The sequence below is a fragment of the Oscarella lobularis genome, chromosome 3 (assembly GCF_947507565.1).
Source record: "Oscarella lobularis chromosome 3, ooOscLobu1.1, whole genome shotgun sequence".
Taxonomy (NCBI): Eukaryota; Metazoa; Porifera; class Homoscleromorpha; order Homosclerophorida; family Oscarellidae; genus Oscarella; species Oscarella lobularis.
In genome coordinates, this window is record NC_089177.1 from 3,531,331 (window position 1) to 3,550,809 (window position 19,479).

Sequence of the window (19,479 nt, forward strand, 5' to 3'; positions counted from 1 at the left end):
CTCTCACTTGTGGAAGTCCCGGGGTTGAAAAATGGCGGATTCGCTTCAAGAGCTGCTGGAGAGTGCCAAGCGTCTCACAGCGGACATGGGACCCGTCGGAGACATCCCGAAAGTTCAGAGAAACATATCGCAAATAGCGGCGGCCGGCCAGCGACTCTGGGAAAAAACTGGAGCACCAAAAACGGAATCAGCCGACGTTCGAGCGTAAGAAATAGAGCGAAAACACGTTTCCATCTATCGAATATCGTCGACAATAGATCCATCCTACTCGGCGCGCGCGGATTCGACGTTCCGCGCCTTTCGCAGAAGCTAGACAGCCTCAGCGCCGTAAAATCGTTCGAACCGCTCTCGGCGGTTCGCGATACGGACATCGAAGGCTTTTTACGCAACGAAAGAGAGAACGCACTACTAACCGCCATCGAATCGTCTCGAAAAGCGGTAAAAAAGAACGAGATTCCGAGATCGCGCGCTTCCACGTGGTTTGACACGTGGTTAGGCTTTCGAAGAGGCGGAACGACATCACTGGCAGTGCATACGATCGGAATGGGAAGAGGAGAAGCAGCAGATACTATCGTCGCTACTTGGAACGGGTCAAGATATTACATTGAGTTTACCAGGGGAGCACGAGGTGGGGGCGTGACCGATTAATGGATATTTTCTTATTGGCGAATTTTTAGAGCTTTAATCCTGCGCCTTTGAGTAGGCAGGGTCGAAGCAGTTTGAATAACGTTGAAATTGCCTACGCTAGACAGGTAGAAATAACAAAGAAATGTACCTATTTATTTTCTGAGTCAATATTTTTCGTAGATTTTTATTCGAAATGAGAATGCCATGAACGGATTTCAGCACAGTTTGGTTCACGAGTTGAGAGACATTGCAGAGAAATTCAATGACAAGGTTTGCTTTCAAACCCAGCCTGTTCTTTCTTTCTCAACTTTTTTTGGCAGGATATTCACGACTGTTGGCGTCTTCTGGCACAAATGTTGGAAATTCAGAATTTGCCTTCAAACCCGCATCTTACCGGAAGACAATCGGAAGCCGTTCAAATGGCACTGTTGCACGAAGCGAAATCGTTTTTGGAAAAGCGGTTCGGCTGAAATTTCCGAGAGTCCAAATTTCCGCTCCATTTTTCTCTTTCTCAGATATAGAGATTTCATGATGGAGATGGTAAGTCGAAATTTATTGCGCGCCGAATTGGGAGGAAAACCCGGAACCTTTCAACTGGTGAAAAGCTATTTGAAATTGAAATATCCACCAGATTTGCAGACCGGCTTTGAGGTGAGAGATCCTTCACACCACTTCCCCCTTTTCAAAAGTTGGATTTCACTAAAATAGGATGGTCGAGTTGACGGTGATGATGGGCCGCCCGTGTGGCCGGCGATATACTACTGCATGCGTTGTGGAGATTTGGATGCTGCTGTACAAATTGCCATTAAAATGAGGTGAGTATGTTACTTAAATGTTTACGAATCGCATATAAATTTAACGCTTGTTTTGGGGTGTGTCTTTAGAAGCACATTAGGGGATTTTACGAATTTCATGCAGGAATACGCTCGGTGTATGGAAAAGGGCGAGAGGTAAGTCATTCCTCGGATGAATTCCGTTGGAGGTGACGTAAGCAATTTTTTAGGTTGCCGGCGCCTGCTTTGAATAGGATTAGAACGCTTTATAGAAAGTCGATTCGCACGCATCCCGATCCCTTCAAAAAGTAGAAATTTGTCGCTTTGTTGATAGACGTAAATATGTGAGTATTAGAGCCGTGTACTGCGTGATTGGCTGTTGTGAACCGGAAAATAATCATTCGGATGTCGCCGTCAAAACGGACGACTACATGTGGATCAAAGTATGTTTTATATGAGAATCTTTTTTTGAGGCGGATATTGTTTTTCTTTGCAGCTGTCTCAGGTGCAGCCAAACAGCGAAGGATTGCACGCGGCGAAGTCGGAGGATCATATGTCACTTGCCCAATTGCAGTCTACTCTGCTCGAAGAATACGGTGCAGTAGACTCGTTTTTTTTAAAAAAAAATTCCATATAACAAGAGTCGCTCTCTGTAGGCGAGTTGCACTTCAAAGCCGCCCAAATGCCTCTCCTCTACTTTCGCGTCCTCCTACTCAGCCTTCAATTCGAAGCGGTACGTAACCTGTTATCATATGGGGTAGCCAAAACCAGTCGAGCCACAGGTGGCCATAGCAACGAACTAACGGTTGTTGTCGCAGGCGTTGGAATTCCTATCGCGCGTCGAACAGCATCGATCGCACGCCGTTCACTTTGCCATCGCTCTCCACGACGCCGGCGTTTTGAACGCGAGCGAGAGCATTCAAGCGCCACTTCGTAATAATTTACGCACACGCGCGCGCGCGCGCGTGCAATTTCACGTCAAAATTTTCACCAGTTGATCGAGACGACGCGGACGAGCCGCGCTTCAATTTGGCTCAACTCGTCGTACGCTACACGCATAAATTCGCCGCCACGGATCCCCGCGAAGCGCTTCAATACTATTACGTACTCAAGTCGGTTCTGTGCGGTTCAGCGCAAACAAAGTTAGGCTAATGCATACATCTCTATATACGTCAGAGAATTCAAGTCGCCTCGAGGCAAAGCCGATCTGTTTGTTCAATGCGTTAGCGAGCTTGTTCTGGAAACAAGAGAGGTCTGGTGCATGAACTGATTCTATTATAGTCCCAAATGGAAGTGTGATCGTGTTTTTTTAGTTTGAAACGCTTCTCGGTCGTTTGGAATCGGACGGGAGTCGTAAGGTAGTGTAGAGACATGATTGATTGATGGATCATACTTGGCATGCTTCGCATTCCAGCCGGGTTGCATTGACAGATTCAAAGTGAACGTTCAGGAAATTATCGACGTCGTCGCGACAGACGCCGAAACGAATGGGCTCTTTGAAGACGCCGTTCGTCTCTACGATCTCGCCCACGTAAGTGAAAAAATGAAGATGCCGCGGCGGTTTTTTTTACAACTCGCGCGTTTTTATTAGAAACACGACGAAACGCTTCGAACGTTGAACGGATTACTAAGCCAGGTTTATAGATAGCACATCAGAAATTAGGCTCTAGGAGATCGCGATTCTTCCGCGCGCAGGTCGTCGCATTGCCGCCTGGCGGCGATCAATCAAAACGAAATCGTTTGAAAGGGTTAGGAAAAGCGATTGCGAATAGGTGCGCGTTCGATAGACGACGAAAAAGGGGGGACTATACATGTATAGCGCTATTTTTTTACAGGTACAAAGCGCTGGGTCATTCGGCGACGAATCATCGTTTGAGCACTTTTTATCTTCTCGCCGATCTGCTCGACTTCTTTGATTTGTGTTTTGCCAATCAAAGACGAAAGGCGCTCGCGGTGAGAATTGAGTATTGTTTGGTTCGCGTTGCGTGCACGCTCGTTTTTTTTTTCTTTTTACAGTCGCTGCGCGACTTGAAGCTTTTGCCTTTCGACGCTGACGAAGTGGAAGCGAAACTCGCGAATTTTCGCCAATTGTCCGACGAAATTCGTCACAATTTGTCGGACATTCTATTAGCCGCTATGAATCTTCTCTACGGCGGCTACAAGGAAGCGAAGTAAGTTCTTTTTGTTTCCTCTTCGCGAAGAAAGAATGATGTGCGAATCATATTCCCCCCCCAGATCGGCCCTTCGAAGTCCAATGCGCGATAATAGCAGCGCTCTTCACCAAGTGCGTGACCGCGCGTTGCTTTTCTCACCTTTATACGCGAACGGGTGGGGTTTTTTTCTAGCATTTGACCGATTTGCGTCGCCAAGCGCGTGCTCTGATCACGTTCGCCGGCCTCGTTCCGTATCGAATGCCTGGCGACACGAACGCGCGACTCGTCCGACTGGAAGCGCTAATGAACTGAAAGGGCAAGGTACTAAGGGGGAAAGGGAATGGGGGGGTGCATGCACGAGCGGCATTACGCCAAACTATGCAAAACGGAAGTTCAAAGTCTAGAGTGTACGCACGAGAAATCGCCAAAAAAAAGTTGTCGGTAAAAACTTGCCTAAACACGAAAGAAATCGAAACGCCAGCAAAAAAACACGGAAGACGAAACATCCAAAAGAGACAACGTGACAAAAAACAGACAAAACGAAACGAAAACGACAATAAATGTCTAGTATGAACCGACTAACTTTAAACGATTTCGATAGTCGTTTTTTGCCGTCGCCGTCACCGCTCCCTCTCCTCAATTGAAAGAAGAATAATCTGCCGGTCCTCCCGTCGGACCAACGTTCGTCGGCTGAGACGGGGTCGTTAGCGGCGACGTGGAGGGGGCGGACGACGGCGACGGCGAGTAGTCGGAATCAATCATTTCCAAAATGAAACTGTCAACGCGAAAGCTTCCTTGGATCGGATTCTGCCATATGTATTTAATTGATTCGCGACTGATGGAGCGAATGGAGGCGAGACGGAGGAGAATGCGAGCGAAACGTTGAGGCCGATCGGGATATTGGCCCTTGATGTAGTCCTCGAGCGAGGCGAGAGTTTGATTCTGCAAGTTTTCGATTCGAAGCGGTTCGCGCAGGTTGACCACATCTAAAGCGGCAAGGGAGGGAAGCGGCGGGGGAGGGAGAGGGAAAGAGGGGGGGAAGGGGAGGGGGGAAAATCAAATGTTATCGGAATTGGCAGGAATAATGCAGATGGAGAGGCGGGAACTCACCGCAGTTGAACAGGACGATTGATTTGAGACAGGCCATTTCCGCCTGATCCACGTCCATCAATTTGAATGGTTTGACGACTTCGTCAATGATGCGACCGACCAGACGGCCTATCTCGGGATTACTGGCGCTGGATAAGTTGCTGAAAATAAGAATAAGAAATATAGGGGTAGGCGATCTTTTTTTTTTTTCCCCCACTACCGATGAAGTGCCGTTCCGTTGGCGAGAACGATTGTGTCGTCGAGCGGCGAATAGCGAAGAGCCATGCGCAACATGAGCAATTCGCTCCAAGCGGACTTGAGCAGACGCACCTGATCGTCGAGACAGAGACTGATGAAACTCGGCAACATCTTCGCCCACTCGATGAGAAGATACATCTGATACTTGGTCGATTCCATGACGTCCTGATAACCGCCCACTCGGGTCGTATCAATAGAAACGCCGTTCTCCGAGAAGGCGTCTTCGGCGGCGAGCAGAACGGGCAGCGTAATTCGATTTTCATCGGCGTAGTAGACGGGCGGCACTTCGGGATGGTAAGGAGCCGAGAAACCGGGCGTCGGAACGAACACCGGCTGCGTGTGTTTGTTCTTTGCCGTTCGCTCTTCTTGCACGGCTAATTAGAAGGGAACGCGCGTAAGGGTTTCGTTGCGTAAATTCTAGGCGGGTCTATCTGTCAAAATCGTCACTCTTAGCTTCCTCGTAAACAGTCTTAGCTTCCTACTATGCAGGGAATCCTTATCGAAAAGGGCGCCGAGCAAATAAGCAACACGAGACCGGATCTCGGTCCACTGCTGCGCGCACGTGACCCCGAGCCCTCTCTTTCCCCCCCGTTTCCGGCTACTTACCTTCTTTTTTCATTCCCGTTCGCAGGCACTTTTGCAGACGACAAAATTGGCATCGATTGCGCGTGTGCTTCTCGACGGGACAGTCGCGACTGTTTCGACACGAATAGCGCGCGTTCTGCCGGACGGAGCGCCGGAAGAAGCTCTTGCACGCCTCGCAGCTCACCACACCAAAATGTTTTCCAGACGACTTATCACCGCAGACCAGACACAGTTGATCTTCGGGACTCGCCGGATTCGTCGCTAGCATAACGAAGAAATAAAAAGATAGATCACGGTAACAACTTAAAGGGCGGATACTGGGGCGACAACCCTTGCTACTATCAACGGGGGTCCCCAATATTATACCGTGGGCAAAATACCAGCTGAACATCGAATTCAGCTGATTGTACGATTTGAAATTGGCTTGTAGAGCCTTAGCCAATAGGGAATCGGCAACGGGACGGGTAGACGACGGCGGCGGCGGTGGTGGTCGGTACGAAACATTGTAGTAGGGAGGCGGCGGCGAGCGAGGGGTTAGTAGTAAATCTTGTACGAACGGTGACGGCGGCGACGGTGGCGGGCGGGGGGAAAATATGTCTTGTATGAACGACGACGGCGGCGGCGACGGGGAGAAGGGTGGCGGCGGCGGTAGCGAGGAGCCCGTGGCCATTCGATCTGAAGCCATGGAACGAGTGCGGATCAACTGCGCGAGCGTGCACGTATAGGGCGCTGCATGCGAGCCTCCACGTCCTATGACGTCTGCGACGGGGGTTTATATATGTACGCTGATCGTCGATCGCGTGGGTTGTGTCATCGGCAATTTGATTTTCGTAGGACACGCCTATTGTTGCGCGTTGACGCGCTCTCTCGCGTTCGATTCGAAGAATCAGCTGACAGGATGCACCCCTCTTCCTCTATCGTATGGGTGAAAGGAAGGAAGGAAGGAAGGATCTAGGCTAGCCCACGCGCCCGGTCTCGCGAATCTAATTGATTACGAGAAATGGTTCGCTTCTCTTTTGAGTGACCTCACCGGGAAAAATGCCCACCGAGGGGAAACTTCTGCGGGTCACGTGCTACGGTAATTTGTTTTCATCTCCCCTATCCTTTCGCCGGTTGGAGAAATAGTACTACAGTGTATAGCGCGGCGTTTGCGTGTCGTCACAAGCGCGTACATCCCCCTTAGTACTACAGTACTAGACTTTCGGTTTTCGAGACTCACATGTAGACGACAGTCGTTCCGGCGATCGCGATTGCTTCGGTTGCGGCGGGCTCGGCGACATCGACGTCGTCGCATTCTTTGGTGTGGTCACTTCGTCGTTATCAATCAAACCTGATAGATCGGTCGACGGCGAAAACGATTGAGATGAGAGACGCGATAGTGTGTCGTCATCGAAGAGAGGTTCGTCGCCGGAGACCATGAGTTCCGGAATGCGATCTAGATCTTCCAACGGGACGTCCATCGCTAGAGACGCTTAGCGAAAGCCTCCAAATACTCGTACAGCGACGAGTCCTGACGTTAGCGTGCGTCGAATGGGAGAGAGCATTCTCTGTGCATTGTTCACTAATCAGATTAAATTTGTAAGTCGTGTTGTGGAGTTTTAGCATAAAATTAGCCATATTCTATAGCTCTACACGAATTCTAAGATAATGTGTTCGGTTGGAGCCCCTGCGAAAGCTTGGCAAATTGCTAGAAACCGATTTTATACGGGATACCCATAGAAGCTGGTATGTGTGACGTGGGGGAACGTCATACGTCGCCATCTTTGACGGCACCAGCGTAGGTAGAGCGAACGCCCGTCGAATAACGAACCACCCGAGATGTCGTCTGAAAAGAGTCTCGGTAAGAAACACCTATCGCGTTCCTCTGGGGCCGATAGCAGCGGACCTAACGAAGAGATAAAAATTTTTTCCACCCGAAAGGAGTCGGCTACGACATCGAAGGACCGATCGTCGTTCCCTTCGAGCAATCGCATCTAACGGGGGGAGGAGGCGGTGGAGGAGCCGTCCATCAGCAGCAACGGGCGCTTTCGGCGAGTTCGCCGCGACGAAGTCGCAGCGTGACGCCAGAACGCCCGTCCGTCTGCACGGTGTGCGGCGACGACTCGCCGGGCATACGCAAGCACTACGGCGCGATTAGCTGCGAAGCGTGCAAGTGTTTCTTTCGTCGAAGCGTTCAAATGACCAAGCGATACACGTGCAATTACAACGGAAAGTGCCCTATCGGCGAAGACAAGCGAATTCGGCACTGGTGCCAGAAATGCCGATTTCAAAAATGTCTCGAAGTGGGAATGCGCGTCGAAGGTAAATTAGCGCGCGCGCCTCCCCCGCGCGAAAATCACGCTCTCGTGTAATTAGCCGTAAAACTTCATCGCGCTTCGGTGGCGGGAAACAGTCGCCCGTCGTCGCCGAGTCGGACGCCGACGAACGTTTCTCCAGTTCGCCAGCAACCGCCCGTCTCCGTGGCGTCCGCATTCAACGCTTTTCATTTCAATGCGACGGGCGATTCGCGAATCGCCGCCGCTGCGAACCATCTGACTCCGCCAGCGGGAAACGGCGTCGTGCCGCCAGTTGATCATCTCATGCCGGTATAAACGCGTTATACGGGACGCGTAGAATATTTCTTTCATTCCCTCCCCTTTCCCGCCCACCTCCCCCCACAGTACTGCGACATCAAAGCGGAGGACGTCGACGACTATATGATGCATTCGGCGGTGAGCGAGTGTCTCACGACGCCCACCGTCGTTCTTCAGCCGACCGATAGCGCGCACGCTACCCCGCAGCACACGCCTCTCCACAGCGCGCACAACACGCCCATGCACAGTCACCACGCGAGTCCGCACGCGAGTCCCGTCCCGTCGCCAAGTCCCGCACCCTCGCCGAGACTTCATTCGCCTCACTCGGCGCACGTTCAAACCGGCGGCGGCGATGTAACGAGAAAAAAAACGAAACAAGCGAAAAAAATTTAAATTACGAATTTTAGGGTTTTGATTTGGAGGCTTTCATGCATCATTCCCAGATGGCGGCGAGCGCGCATTCGCCCGGCTCGCCGCACAGCGAACACCTGGCGAGAACTGAAGAAGTCCTCGACTCGTTCAAACAACGCATCATCTTTCTCTTTCACTGGGCGAAAACCGTCGAAGGATTCGATCGGCTCTTTCCTTTGGATCAGAAAGCGTTACTACGAGCTTCTGTCGTGCAAATCGTCATGCTGGGCTTAGCCTTGAGATCTGCGAAATTAGAGGGTTTGCTAAGGAGAGAGAGAAATGTGGATTTTCTTTATTCTTTCCTTCTCTAGGTGCTCTTCAGCTTCATACGGGAAAGCTTCTTGAACCGGGTCACGAAAATTCGGGTGTTGCCGCAGTGACGGCAATGACGTTGTCGAAAATTTCAGGAGCCGTCAAACTGCTCGTAATCGACGACAGGGAGTGGGCTCTATTGAAGGAAATTCTCCTATTCAACCCAGGCGAGATGAGAATAAATAAATAAATAAATAAATAAATAACCTTCTTGATTAATTTTTTGCTTATAGAAGCGAATGGGGTTCGCAATGCAATGCTCGTTCGCGAAGAACGTCGAAAACGACACATCGCCTTGCTCGAGTACACGCAACATAAAGGCGACATCGGACGATTCGGCGAACTGATGCTTCTCCTTCCGCCGCTCGTCGAGCTGGGCGCCGAAGTGGTGGAACAACTTCGTCTGGAACAGTTCGTCAACGAAGGAGAGACGCGAATCGACGCCTCTCTTCTCATGTCGATTATGAACGGCGATCACTATTTGCTACAGAGTCAGGAGGAGGTGAGCTGGCCGCCGAGAATTCGAGACGAGAGTCAGATGTTTCAGTAAGTTGAAAAAAAAAGGGGGAGGGGGGACGATCGGGTGGTGAGTGAAATCTTGAGTGTTTGTTTCTTTATTAGCACTTTAGTTTAGTACTCTAGTGCACCGGTTTCTTTTACGTGGTGTCGTGCGTTTGTTAGGTCTAGGGTGTGATTATTATTATTATTATTATTGTTAGTGATTTTAGAATGACTTTTGCTAATAGACTGCGTCTGTGTGTAAATAGCGGACCCTCAGTTTGTTTTTGTTCTTTCTGTGCCTTTGTCTCCCGATATGCGTTAATTCACTATTTCTGTTTCTGATTTGGTGTTAGCAGACGAATTGGAATTTTGAAGGGGTTGAACAGCTGAAAGGATTCGGCGGCGGTGCTCGGTTCGTCTGGCATCGCAGCACTTCCTCCCTCCTCCTCCTTGTCCGCCTGACTGGTGGCGCTCCTGTACGCGTTCCGTAAAAGGGTACACTGGGTGCTAATGCATCGACTTTGCAGAAACGAGAGGAGATCTTGAACGAGGTCTAAAAGCACTACTGACTCTAAACATAAGAAATAATTAATTTCTTATTTTTGGCATCTGTGTAAGTAACCTACCAACAGGCTCAATATCAGGTATGGCATCACCTTGCAGTAAGGCCCCAAGGTAGGCATATATTGTATCATAGTTAGGTGTAGCTAGTATCAGAACAATCAGATTTACCCTCGTAATTTTTTTACACATACCAACATCTAGTTTCTGTCTAGGTTCTGCTGCTGCGATGGTCAAGAGCTGCGTAAGAGGTACAGGTGATAGAGGGAGGGGGAGGGACCCTTGTTTTTAATTACCTGGGCAAAGCATTTGCGTGTCAGAACGTTGGAAGAGTGAGATCCCAGTTGTTCGGCCGCTGCAAGCCATTCCTATACACAGAGTCCACATTTTTAACTATGCATATATCGATGACTTGCGTCAATGGGCTGTCGCTTGTCGCTGCGGTTGCTGTCCAATTTCATCTGCTTTGCTAAAGAAAGCATTATTTTAAGGTGCGCTGTAGCTGAGCAGAATATGTACCCCTCTGAGTAATCCGCTTTACATAGACTTTCACCTGTTTGAAACAGAAAATTTCATCATTTAATTAGACCCTCCCCGTAGAATCCGGGACTCGCCTCGTCCATCGGTTTGGTTCCCACACGCTTCTGGAGTGCTCTCCAGTCGTAGCTGCACTTTGTCTTCGCACCTTGGCTATATGAAACAAAGGTAGGGCAAAAGATCCGATCGCTTGGCTAGTTTTCCTACATCGTTAGCCCTTCCAGCAGACGTTGCTTTTCTTTTTGGGTCCACTTTGTGCTGGGGCTGGGCTCAAAGGGGGCAGCTTTCTCGGTAGCGCGTCGCTTGCGGTCGCTGCGTCTTAGCGGCTGCGAGGGACCGTCGCCGTCGCCGTTCATTTCGTCGAGGAGGCAAGTGCGCTAAGAGATTCACCTCACGTTCTTCGACTACGTCATGAAAAAAAAAAACTACCGGTAATTCTAAAATTCTAACTGAACAGATCTCCTACGGAAGGTAAGGGAGCAAGTCCGGCCGAGTTTCCAGGCAGTTGCGAGAGATCGGGAAGACTATCCAAGTGCGACTGAAGCTGTTTTTTGACACCTTCCATCTGAGCCATTTTCTTCTTATGTTGCTACGCATAAGAAGAGAAAAATCGTAGCAGCACAAGGTAAAACCGCGCCCCCGTACCACCACTCTCTCTTCTGATTTTCCTATCTCCGCTTTGTGGTGTCTTATAGACGCTTTCAGCATTCCAATCATTTCCAGACGATCTTTCACCTCCGCATTCAGCTGTCGATTGTAGCGAGATAACAGCGACTCGGCATGTCGGACGTCTTTCCTAATGCGATCCAGTTCATCGCGATCTAATAAAAAAGGTAAATTAAATAATTAATCGATTAAATAACGTACCATCTGCAGCTTTCTCGACGCTAGAGGAGCTAAAAATTTCTTCGGGTAAATTCGCGATTTCAAGTCGAATTGTTGAATCGTGAGATGGGCAATTTTCTAGACTTTTCATTTTTTCCATGAGTCGCTACAAGGACGTCGTGGACTTTGTGTGTGTGTGTGTGTGTGTGTGTGCGTTTGACGTTGGCTGGGCTTACCATGACGTCACTCGATTCATCTCCTTCGCTTTCGTCGTCCACGCCTTCATCTAACTCCTCGAATTCAAATTCAAATTCTTCTTCGACAATGCGAGCCTTTTTCTGAGGGGGCATCGGCGGCGTAAAGGGTGGCGTAAAGCCAATAGAAATAAAAAGGTAAAAATTAATAATTGATTGATATCAGGGTTTGGGAGTCACTTCTTGGTCTAAAGGAAGCAATTTGCTTCGCGGTGTAGATGCCCCGCTTCTCCCAGATATCTAGCACGTGGTTGGCCGCTTTTTCGACGCTGCTGTCGCAGAACCTAAATTATGTATTCAATAATGGTTACGGGGACCCCAAGTATCCCGTAAGTACTTGCACACGTTCTCGAACGCTTCGGCGAGAAAGGGAGCGAACTCGACGGCGTATTCGGCCCCCTTGCGCTTGCTATTCTGCACGATGTCGTTGGCCAGGTAGAGAAGGGTTAGCTTCTTATTTTCCTTCGCTAAGCGCAGTGTTCTATCGCTTCTAGAAAGCGTTTCCTCGCTGCGGGAATTTTACCGCTAATGACTTCCTTGTGCCACGCTTCTACGATCGTCTTCGCGTGTTTGCGATTGTGCACGACCCACTGGGACAGCGTTTGAATACTCTGCTGCGACATGTTGAGCTCTTTGAGCTTCTTCTCGAAACTTTCAGGCGAGAAACTCATCGCTATTTGGCATCTAGCGCGCGTTTTGCGGTAAGCACCTTATATGGTCTGATCTCATATATCTAATGGTCTAGACGATCACGCGGACTGACGCTACGGTACCCGCCCCTGAATTTGTCAGCCAATGGGAGGTTTGGTTTGTGGAAGAGGTAGACCGTGGTCCCAACGTCCTCGGGTCGGTCCAACGGATCGCGGTGATTTGCAGCCTAATTATAGCTGCAATCACCTAAACTGCCTGTATGCCTCCTTTGGTATGAGGCAATAACGTCTAAACTGCCAACTCTCCTGGGCAGGCCTACATCAACTGCTGAAGCGGTTGTGCGGCCCTGAGCAGAAAAACTGCCCAATTTTCACGGCGTGAATCTCCACGGAGGCTGCATCTTTATTGCAGTCTCCCTAGGAGAACGATGCCTAAATCAAAGACGTGCCTGCACTCGTTTCAGATGACAGTGCAGGCACACATCAGCTATGGGAGTCTTCATCCAATGATTTATCTGGTAAGCAAAATTCATTGTCTTCTATATTGGGCTAAGTGTTTCTTTTTAGGATTGGGGTCCTGGGCAAGACCCCGTCATCAAAAACTGCCTCGCAGGGGTCCTGGGCATGACCCCGTCAAAACTGCCTCTGCATGAAACGCAAGGAGAAACTCTGTGCATTTTTTTCCAATTTATTAAATAAAGTGACCGTCCTTCGCCTTATCTATGAGCAGTTTTTGATCACGGGGTCTTGCTCAGGACCCCGTCAAGAGCAGTTTTTCATCCACGGGGTCATGCTCAGGACCCCAACTCCTAAAAAAACGAGCGTTAATAACAACAAACACTGCTGTCTAATGTGGTTACTGATTCGCGGCGCGAGTTCCGATGTCTGCTTCTGTCTCCATACCTGGAGATCAAAAGCGCATGCAACTCTCATGCAAAAAAACATGCAAAAACGTTCTCTTCTCCTCTTCGGCATTTCGTGGAGCCTCCCAGTTGTAGCTGGTCGCACCGGACGCTGCTGAAAGAACCCTCGCCCGGCACTGTTCTTCATCAAACTTCCCTCTAATAATGCCTAAACAGCTTGCCCAAACGCGCTAGCCCTTGCGCGTAGCCGTAGCTGCGCCCAAAGAAAGTCCCCACCGTCGAAAACGAGACTTCCTTGCTTTTCTCACGCCGTCCGGACTCCTCCTGCAGCCACATTGCAAGTACTGTCCCTTTCGAATGCGTTTCGAACCTCTGATCACCATGGCTTAAGCGGAAAGCGTTGCGATGCCACATCTCGACGTTTCCGCAGTAGAGCCCGGATAATAATAGTTTGATTTCTAAATCATTCAATAGACCGGCCGTGTCGACTCGCCGATCTTTCAAAAACTCCCGACTGAAGCTGCGCACTAATTGTTGCTACGTCGAGAGTCACCTGTACGCTTGCTACGTCATCCACAGCGGTCACACTGAAAACGTACGCAATAATCATCTTCGAATCCGCCTCACTTTTCGCCGGATCCACGGAGCGAATAACTCCCATAAACTGCTCGGCGGTCACCTCACTGAAAATCAATGAATATATAAAATAGGTTATAGATGTGATGATAGCATCTGACCTTTTTCCTTCGAGTGCCTGCATAACATCAGCCACCAGTTCACTCTGCTCGGATTTGTCCTGACTACGAAGAGCGTCCAAAAACGGCGAAGAGCTACTAGCAGTCTAAAGAGAACATGTATACAATAAACTGACATTTTTATATATATCCTACTTCTGTCAACAATTCTTGATAGTCGATAATATCAGATTCTTTTGATGCTGCCATTTCCTCAGCCGTTTGCACGAGAGCGGCGACAGACGCTTGAGATTTCGCCACATAGACAGACGAAAGAGCGGAGGTGAGCTCGTCCTTTGACACGGTGCCCTGACCATCCAATCAGCCCTCAACGTTTCTACCTTCTATCCCTAAGACCTCACCTTGTTTCCTTCGTCCGTTTTCTTGAGAGCTTCTAGGAGACTGTCCTGTTTTCGCTTTTGCCGATGATAGACGTCTTCTAGTACCTAGAAACGAATGTTGTCCAAAGAAGAAAAAACTTTTTTTTTAATTACTTCATTGCCGAGGATTCGCTCAAACAAGTCGATTCGTTCATCTCGATTAGCCAATCGCGCGCAAGCGTCGTGAAGATTGTAGCCCCACTCGGCGACAAGCGACGGTTCGACGAAGCGTTGCTGAAGATACGCGTAGACAAAATTGCCAAAACTATCAACATTTTCCTGGGCAAAAAAACTCCATATTCCTCGCCCCCCAAAAAAACCGGCTCACCAAACCTGTTTTTGTTGAGATCTCGCTTCCCACACTTCATTGATCAATTGCAAAATCTCTTTCTTTCCCAGATGCCGATTTCTCACTTGCCCTTCGAATTTCAAATACTTCGGCACTTCGTCGCCAGTTCCCTGCCCTTCGAAGTACTCCGCCTGTTGGACGTCTTCGAGACTTTTCCCCGTAAGCTGAGCGACGAGAACGTCGACGATTTCGTCGCTCGTTCGACCGTCGGTGAGCTCTTGCCACTTTTCCGCGCCGCCCTCGACGAAATCCGCGCATCTATCCCACTCAGGTCTGCGCAAGACAAAAAAAACGATTAGCGTTTTAAAATCGTTTCTTGTTTTCTTTACCGCGGGGTCGAACTTCTCTTCAAGAGCTCGTTTTCGTGAGCGAACTTGTCGCGCTGAGTCAGCAACTCTTTGTGAACGGCAAGCAGAGTGCTACAACAAAGATATTTCACTAATAAACACTTTTGTCTCCCTCCTTGCCTATGTTCCTGCATTAGTGCCTTAAAGTCGTTCGTCGTTTTTTCCGATTCTTCAGCCAGTGCCTAAGGTACGCGTAGGAATTTATTGAGAAAAAGTTTCTGCAATTGTACATTGGCTTTCTCTTCGAGTTGCTCGAATTCCTGCCTCGGTACGACGTCCTGATAATCCGCCAGAACGCCGTTAAGTCGCTGCTGACATCGTTTCAAATCCTCACGCGCTCGACTATGAGAATCAGACATCAACACACATAGGTTCTTTGTATTCAATTATACTTGAGCATCATTTTTAATAGCACTGGATCTTCGTCGTCATTTGCGTGGCCTTTTCCGCTGTCCTGCTGTTGAAATCGAAGCTCGTTGATTTCCGTTATCAGCAGCTTTCTGGGGAAATTCTTTCGTCTCGTTAAATTTATTTAGCTAGCGCTTTGAAACTCGCCTGGCATCCGCTTCGTCTCTGTACTGTCTATAGGCAGTGGATAGTTCTTCGGTGAGCTACACGCGAATGACTTGCAAGATAATATATATCTCTCTAAGTAGAGTCCTTCCTACTTTGTCAACTTGAGCCTGTAACGAAGCCTTTTCGTCGCTACAGAAAAAAGGGTTAGTGAGGTCAACGCTTTCTGAGATTATTCCCCTACTTGAAGGAATCGATGATCTTGCACAATTTTTTGTTCTCCTGCTTCAAATTAGACACATCTAAAAGCAAGACAGTCCAGCGTTGGTACATGCTCACGTGGAACCATACCGGCTTTTTCTTCTCCCCTTATGGACATGATTCGTCTCTCGCACTCTTCCTCCACCGTCTTCAGAGCGGTCTAAAAAAGGCAAGTTATTAATTAAAAAGGAGGTCTCAAATACGCCTTTCTTCACACCGACGTGGACTTCAAGAAACAGACTCCTGATCTCACAGGTAAAATACACAGACAAGACAAAAGACGCGTGCTTATATACATGCAATTAAAAAATTCATTTCGAATTTCTTCTTTTCCTTGCGGTACCTGTAGCGGTTGTAGTCGTTCGATTTCCTCCTCTTGCCATCTCACAATCAAATCATACTCGTTCTTTATCGCTGACATGAGGGGTTTGTATGTCTTGAAATCTTCCATTAGATACTCAAAGACCTCGCGATGAACCTGTCCAATAAGAAATTTTTAAAAAAGGATTAATTATTTAATTAATTAATTAATTAAATTTGACGTGCTAATTTACCTGAAGTCTCAATGGATTGGGCCCCTGTGGGGGACATTCTAAAATTTTCAATTCCTTTTCCAAGTACGATTCGAGTTGACTCAAAAATCGCGGTTTCGGTATTATGGACGCTGGAAGTTCGGCTCCAGACGGCTCGATCGCCTTGTCTCGATTCATTGATCTGGGCCGATGAACTTGGCCCAAAGACAGCGATGACGTCACGGCAGCGACGCCGTGAACTGGCCAACTATCCAGCTCACCTGGCTGGCCTTCTAGACCCGGCTACGGAATAAAGGAAGGTTACCGAAGCGCATGCGTCGATTCCACGCTTTTTTGCCTTTAGTGCTAGTCTCGATGGTAAGGCGTATTGGTTTTGATCTCCTTTTAGCTTGTAAATTGGTCCGAAGCGCTTGCGAGAGCTGTCGGATGCTTTGGGAATCGTTTTTGTACTTGCGTCGGCCATTTTGGACGTCTACAAGAATTCTGCTCACTATATTTATTCATAAAGTGTTTTCTGACCTTGTCTAGGTAGAGGGAACTTCGCAAACGGAAGGAAAGAAGAAGATCGAGGTTTGCGCGTTTCCTTGGCACCAAAGCTAGCGCGCGCGATAGATGACGTGCTCAAAAAAATGCAGATTAGACAAAAAAAATATTGCTTCCGTACTTAGCATCCTGGACGTGCAGAACACCAACCGACCTTGCTCGCGGGAACCGGCAGATCCGATCCCCACAGCGCAAAGTGAGGATCACACATATTCATCTCCGCCTTGGCAGGAACCAACTTCGCTTTGTGAGCCTTCACATCCTCGTCAATCGCTTTCATAACCGTCTCATATTCAACCGATTTCTCGCTGATGGGATAAGCCTCACTCGGATCGTGCTCCAAGTGATAGAGCAGCGGCTGGCTACTGGCAACAGTGCAGTGACAATTCTCTCGTTGATAATCCGGACACGGTGTGCCGTCGTAACGAGTCAACGGCGGCACGGAAACAGATATTTCCCCCCAAGTCAGATAATGGGCTTTATACTCATTTCGTCGAGCGGCAAACATTGTGTCGCCTCGATACAGAAAGAGAGTACGGTTGATTGACGTCTCGTCCGTCGCGCCTGTCATCAAATTCGCCAAACTTAGTCCATCGTAGATTCGATCTTGTTCCACTTTTGCACCCGCCAAATCCATAATAGTAGGATAGATGTCCATGAGACTAGAAACCTGCATTGATACCTAAGCAAAAACGTTACCATGGTACATACTCTGTAGACTGAATTTTCCTACTGTACTTGATTGGGTTTGATAGTGCCTGGCCACCAAGCAATGCCGGGCGTTCGAAAGCCGCCGTCCCACGTAGTCGCTTTGCCACCGCGCAATAAGCCAGCCGATCCAACGTCGTCTTTACGAACTCCTTGTAACAAAAACTAATATTAGCATCAATAATTTGAAGAAGTGTTTACCTGGTGTTTTTATTCCCGTTCTATTTTTTAATGATTCGTACAGTGCCGGTCCGTTGTCGCTAGCAAAGAATACCATGGTGTTCGTTTCGAGATTCATCTCTTTGAGCTTGTCCATAATCTGTCCAATCGACCAATCCATTTCGGCGGCCGCGTCGCCATATTCGCCGCGAATAGAACTGTTCTTAAAGGCATTCGACGAATAAACGGGTAAGTGAGTGCAGTCGGGAGCGTAGTAGAGAAAAAACGGATTGGCTCGATTTTCTTCGATGAATTTCAGAGCTTCGCTGGTGTACATAGGAGTGAGCCAGTCGAACGGAATGTAAGTATGTTGAGCCTTCTGAGTCTTTGCGCCAGGGGAAATAGCCGCGTGATCAACGGCAAGACGACCTAGTATAGTCGTGTTGTGCATGAGAGGACATCTTGCCGTTGTCCCATTGTAAGTAAACGCTTCGCCGTGAGTAAAAGCAGAAAAGTACGCCTCGTCGAAACCGCGAGACGTGGGAAGATACTGAGGCCTTTGACCCAAGTGCCATTTACCTAAAAATTCATTTAAAAATACATAATCTCCCATTTCTTCTCTAATGACCTATCATTTTCGTTTTGTATCCCTTCTGGCTTCTCAGCGCGTCGGCGATCGTGACTTCGTCGAGCGATAAACCGCCGACGCTATCGTCGGCGAATACGGCGTCGACGCCGAGACTGTAGCCAAGTGCGCTGTCGTTTCGATAGGCCCCGTTTCGCACGGGAAGTCGACCGGTGAGGAGAGCGGCGCGCGACGGCGAGCAAAGCGGCGCCGCCGTGTACATTTGCGTGAAGCGGACGCCTTCGGCGGCCATGCGATTGAGACGCGGTGTGCTCGTCGTCGGATGACCGAAGACCTGGGGGAGAGGGGGGAGGAGCCATCTTGAAGGGAGCACGTTTGGGAGATCGACTTTGTTCTCTTCCAACCTGAGGATCTCCCCAGCCGAAATCGTCTGCTAAAATGACAATGAAATTAGGCGTCGCATAGCTGTCGGCGATGAGGAAGGTCGCCGATAAGAGGAGAACGAGCTCGATTGGAGACATGGTGTGATGACGTCAATCGGTCTTGCGCATTTCATGGCGACTCAACAAACTAAGAGAAAATATTTAATTAAGCGCCTCGGCAAAAAAATAAGATCTAGGATCTGTCAGCATTGCAATGTTTTGATTTTAATTTCATTCTTCCCTTCTCCCTTTTTTCTCTAACCGGGTTTATTAATTCTCGTGTCTCGCAACGGCACGAATCGATTTGAAGGCGTAAAATGAGTCGAAACGACTAAGGGGCCCCCCGTTCGTGTTGTACCTCGATCGAGCTAGCTCCCGCGAGGCTTGATCATTGACATTATTTCGTCCTTCTTCCGCAGTTCCTTCGTCTTCGCCATGCATGCTGTTTCGAGCGGCGAGGAAGTTACGATGCTCGCTCATTTTCCTCCTCTCTCTTCCTTTTCTTCACCAAGACCATCCGAAACGACGTCTTCGATCAACTAAATCGTCCTGAGGCCGATCGCGAAGGCATAAATCGCCCAATCACAGTGTAGCATCGCAATTTCAGATTTGCAGCCGGGAATTTCACTTGCGGCGCGCGAAACGAAGACCCTTCGAAAAGAAATACACGCGGTCGGCGAATCGCTCGAACACGAGGAGCTGCCATGTTTCTAGCGCCAAATCGAAGGGATTAGGTGACGTAAAGAGCACGTGTAAAATTGGCGCGAATTTCAGCAGCAAATCAGCGTATCGTTGCCTTGGTGAATTGATCACATAAATGATGTCTTTGGCTATTGCATCATCTTCGATATAAAAGCGACTGGGCCACCGCCCAATCTTCAGTCTTGCGCTAGGGTGGGGGATGCCAACGGGCTGAACCCTTGAGGTTGATCGTGAGCTGGGGAAGCTGATCGTTGGTCATCAAGCGTTTTG

The 19,479-nt window shown here is 48.9% G+C and overlaps 7 protein-coding genes and 3 long non-coding RNA genes across 13 annotated transcripts; 5 read left to right on the top strand and 5 right to left on the bottom strand.

Annotated features, from left to right (window-relative positions):
• The first annotated feature begins 21 nt into the window (after positions 1-21).
• On the top strand, positions 22-4,557 carry LOC136184766 (nuclear pore complex protein Nup93-like). The gene is made up of 24 exons (XM_065971734.1): positions 22-204; positions 258-438; positions 497-628; positions 678-752; positions 808-897; positions 948-1,087; positions 1,143-1,278; positions 1,336-1,442; positions 1,512-1,577; positions 1,631-1,708; positions 1,756-1,843; positions 1,897-1,996; positions 2,057-2,133; positions 2,219-2,333; positions 2,395-2,512; positions 2,577-2,652; positions 2,714-2,758; positions 2,815-2,931; positions 2,992-3,036; positions 3,096-3,172; positions 3,236-3,353; positions 3,417-3,571; positions 3,636-3,684; positions 3,746-4,557. The coding sequence occupies exons 1-24, from the start codon at positions 32-34 to the stop codon at positions 3,863-3,865; spliced, it is 2,478 nt and encodes an 825-aa protein (XP_065827806.1). The 5' UTR covers positions 22-31; the 3' UTR covers positions 3,866-4,557.
• Positions 3,966-7,008, bottom strand: LOC136184770 (retinoic acid receptor RXR-alpha-B-like). Of its 2 annotated transcripts, none has more exons than XM_065971741.1 (5): positions 6,705-7,008; positions 5,507-5,746; positions 4,863-5,274; positions 4,664-4,803; positions 3,966-4,539 (listed from the first exon to the last, which is right to left on the bottom strand). In XM_065971741.1, exons 1-5 carry the CDS (start codon positions 6,943-6,945, stop codon positions 4,190-4,192), a joined length of 1,383 nt encoding a protein of 460 aa, XP_065827813.1. In that variant the 5' UTR covers positions 6,946-7,008; the 3' UTR covers positions 3,966-4,189. The 2 variants fall into 2 exon arrangements, with proteins under 2 accessions (XP_065827813.1, XP_065827812.1); XM_065971740.1 differs by lacking the exon at positions 6,705-7,008 and adding an exon at positions 5,852-6,214.
• On the top strand, positions 4,627-6,630 carry LOC136184774 (uncharacterized). The gene is made up of 2 exons (XR_010669427.1): positions 4,627-6,265; positions 6,320-6,630. It is a non-coding gene; the product is annotated as an uncharacterized lncRNA (long non-coding RNA).
• On the top strand, positions 6,755-9,624 carry LOC136184768 (retinoic acid receptor RXR-alpha-B-like). Its single transcript, XM_065971737.1, has 8 exons — positions 6,755-7,063; positions 7,112-7,325; positions 7,406-7,786; positions 7,841-8,070; positions 8,146-8,412; positions 8,466-8,727; positions 8,781-8,948; positions 9,015-9,624. The coding sequence occupies exons 2-8, from the start codon at positions 7,304-7,306 to the stop codon at positions 9,329-9,331; spliced, it is 1,647 nt and encodes a 548-aa protein (XP_065827809.1). The 5' UTR covers positions 6,755-7,063; positions 7,112-7,303; the 3' UTR covers positions 9,332-9,624.
• On the bottom strand, positions 9,344-10,754 carry LOC136184772 (uncharacterized). Its single transcript, XM_065971743.1, has 8 exons — positions 10,588-10,754; positions 10,458-10,533; positions 10,363-10,396; positions 10,260-10,312; positions 10,140-10,211; positions 10,038-10,083; positions 9,909-9,989; positions 9,344-9,853 (listed from the first exon to the last, which is right to left on the bottom strand). Exons 1-8 carry the CDS (start codon positions 10,734-10,736, stop codon positions 9,609-9,611), a joined length of 756 nt encoding a protein of 251 aa, XP_065827815.1. The 5' UTR covers positions 10,737-10,754; the 3' UTR covers positions 9,344-9,608.
• Positions 10,387-11,408, top strand: LOC136184773 (uncharacterized). Its single transcript, XR_010669426.1, has 4 exons — positions 10,387-10,548; positions 10,605-11,005; positions 11,076-11,292; positions 11,348-11,408. It is a non-coding gene; the product is annotated as an uncharacterized lncRNA (long non-coding RNA).
• Positions 10,759-12,156, bottom strand: LOC136184771 (regulation of nuclear pre-mRNA domain-containing protein 1B-like). Its single transcript, XM_065971742.1, has 7 exons — positions 11,983-12,156; positions 11,797-11,926; positions 11,639-11,743; positions 11,442-11,580; positions 11,248-11,371; positions 11,026-11,201; positions 10,759-10,969 (listed from the first exon to the last, which is right to left on the bottom strand). Exons 1-7 carry the CDS (start codon positions 12,128-12,130, stop codon positions 10,826-10,828), a joined length of 966 nt encoding a protein of 321 aa, XP_065827814.1. The 5' UTR covers positions 12,131-12,156; the 3' UTR covers positions 10,759-10,825.
• Positions 11,606-12,822, top strand: LOC136184775 (uncharacterized). Its single transcript, XR_010669428.1, has 3 exons — positions 11,606-11,894; positions 11,954-12,160; positions 12,205-12,822. It is a non-coding gene; the product is annotated as an uncharacterized lncRNA (long non-coding RNA).
• Positions 12,793-16,740, bottom strand: LOC136184767 (translin-associated factor X-interacting protein 1-like). 2 transcript variants are annotated; one of them, XR_010669425.1, is made up of 19 exons: positions 16,609-16,740; positions 16,427-16,561; positions 16,111-16,371; positions 15,900-16,034; positions 15,647-15,716; positions 15,540-15,597; positions 15,451-15,487; positions 15,338-15,393; positions 15,175-15,282; positions 15,013-15,124; positions 14,903-14,964; positions 14,765-14,854; positions 14,420-14,708; positions 14,201-14,365; positions 14,069-14,152; positions 13,863-14,015; positions 13,710-13,813; positions 13,343-13,655; positions 12,793-13,296 (listed from the first exon to the last, which is right to left on the bottom strand). XR_010669425.1 is itself a non-coding variant. In XM_065971735.1 (18 exons), exons 2-18 carry the CDS (start codon positions 16,550-16,552, stop codon positions 13,436-13,438), a joined length of 2,130 nt encoding a protein of 709 aa, XP_065827807.1. In that variant the 5' UTR covers positions 16,553-16,561; positions 16,609-16,740; the 3' UTR covers positions 12,793-13,435. The 2 variants fall into 2 exon arrangements, 1 of the variants encoding a protein (XP_065827807.1); XM_065971735.1 differs by having other exon boundaries at positions 12,793-13,655.
• LOC136184769 (N-acetylgalactosamine-6-sulfatase-like) lies at positions 16,655-19,070 on the bottom strand. Of its 2 annotated transcripts, none has more exons than XM_065971739.1 (6): positions 18,866-19,070; positions 18,490-18,655; positions 18,128-18,419; positions 17,542-18,078; positions 17,371-17,489; positions 16,655-17,314 (listed from the first exon to the last, which is right to left on the bottom strand). In XM_065971739.1, exons 2-6 carry the CDS (start codon positions 18,604-18,606, stop codon positions 16,754-16,756), a joined length of 1,626 nt encoding a protein of 541 aa, XP_065827811.1. In that variant the 5' UTR covers positions 18,607-18,655; positions 18,866-19,070; the 3' UTR covers positions 16,655-16,753. The 2 variants fall into 2 exon arrangements, with proteins under 2 accessions (XP_065827811.1, XP_065827810.1); XM_065971738.1 differs by having other exon boundaries at positions 17,371-17,492.
• Positions 19,071-19,479: the final 409 nt, after the last annotated feature.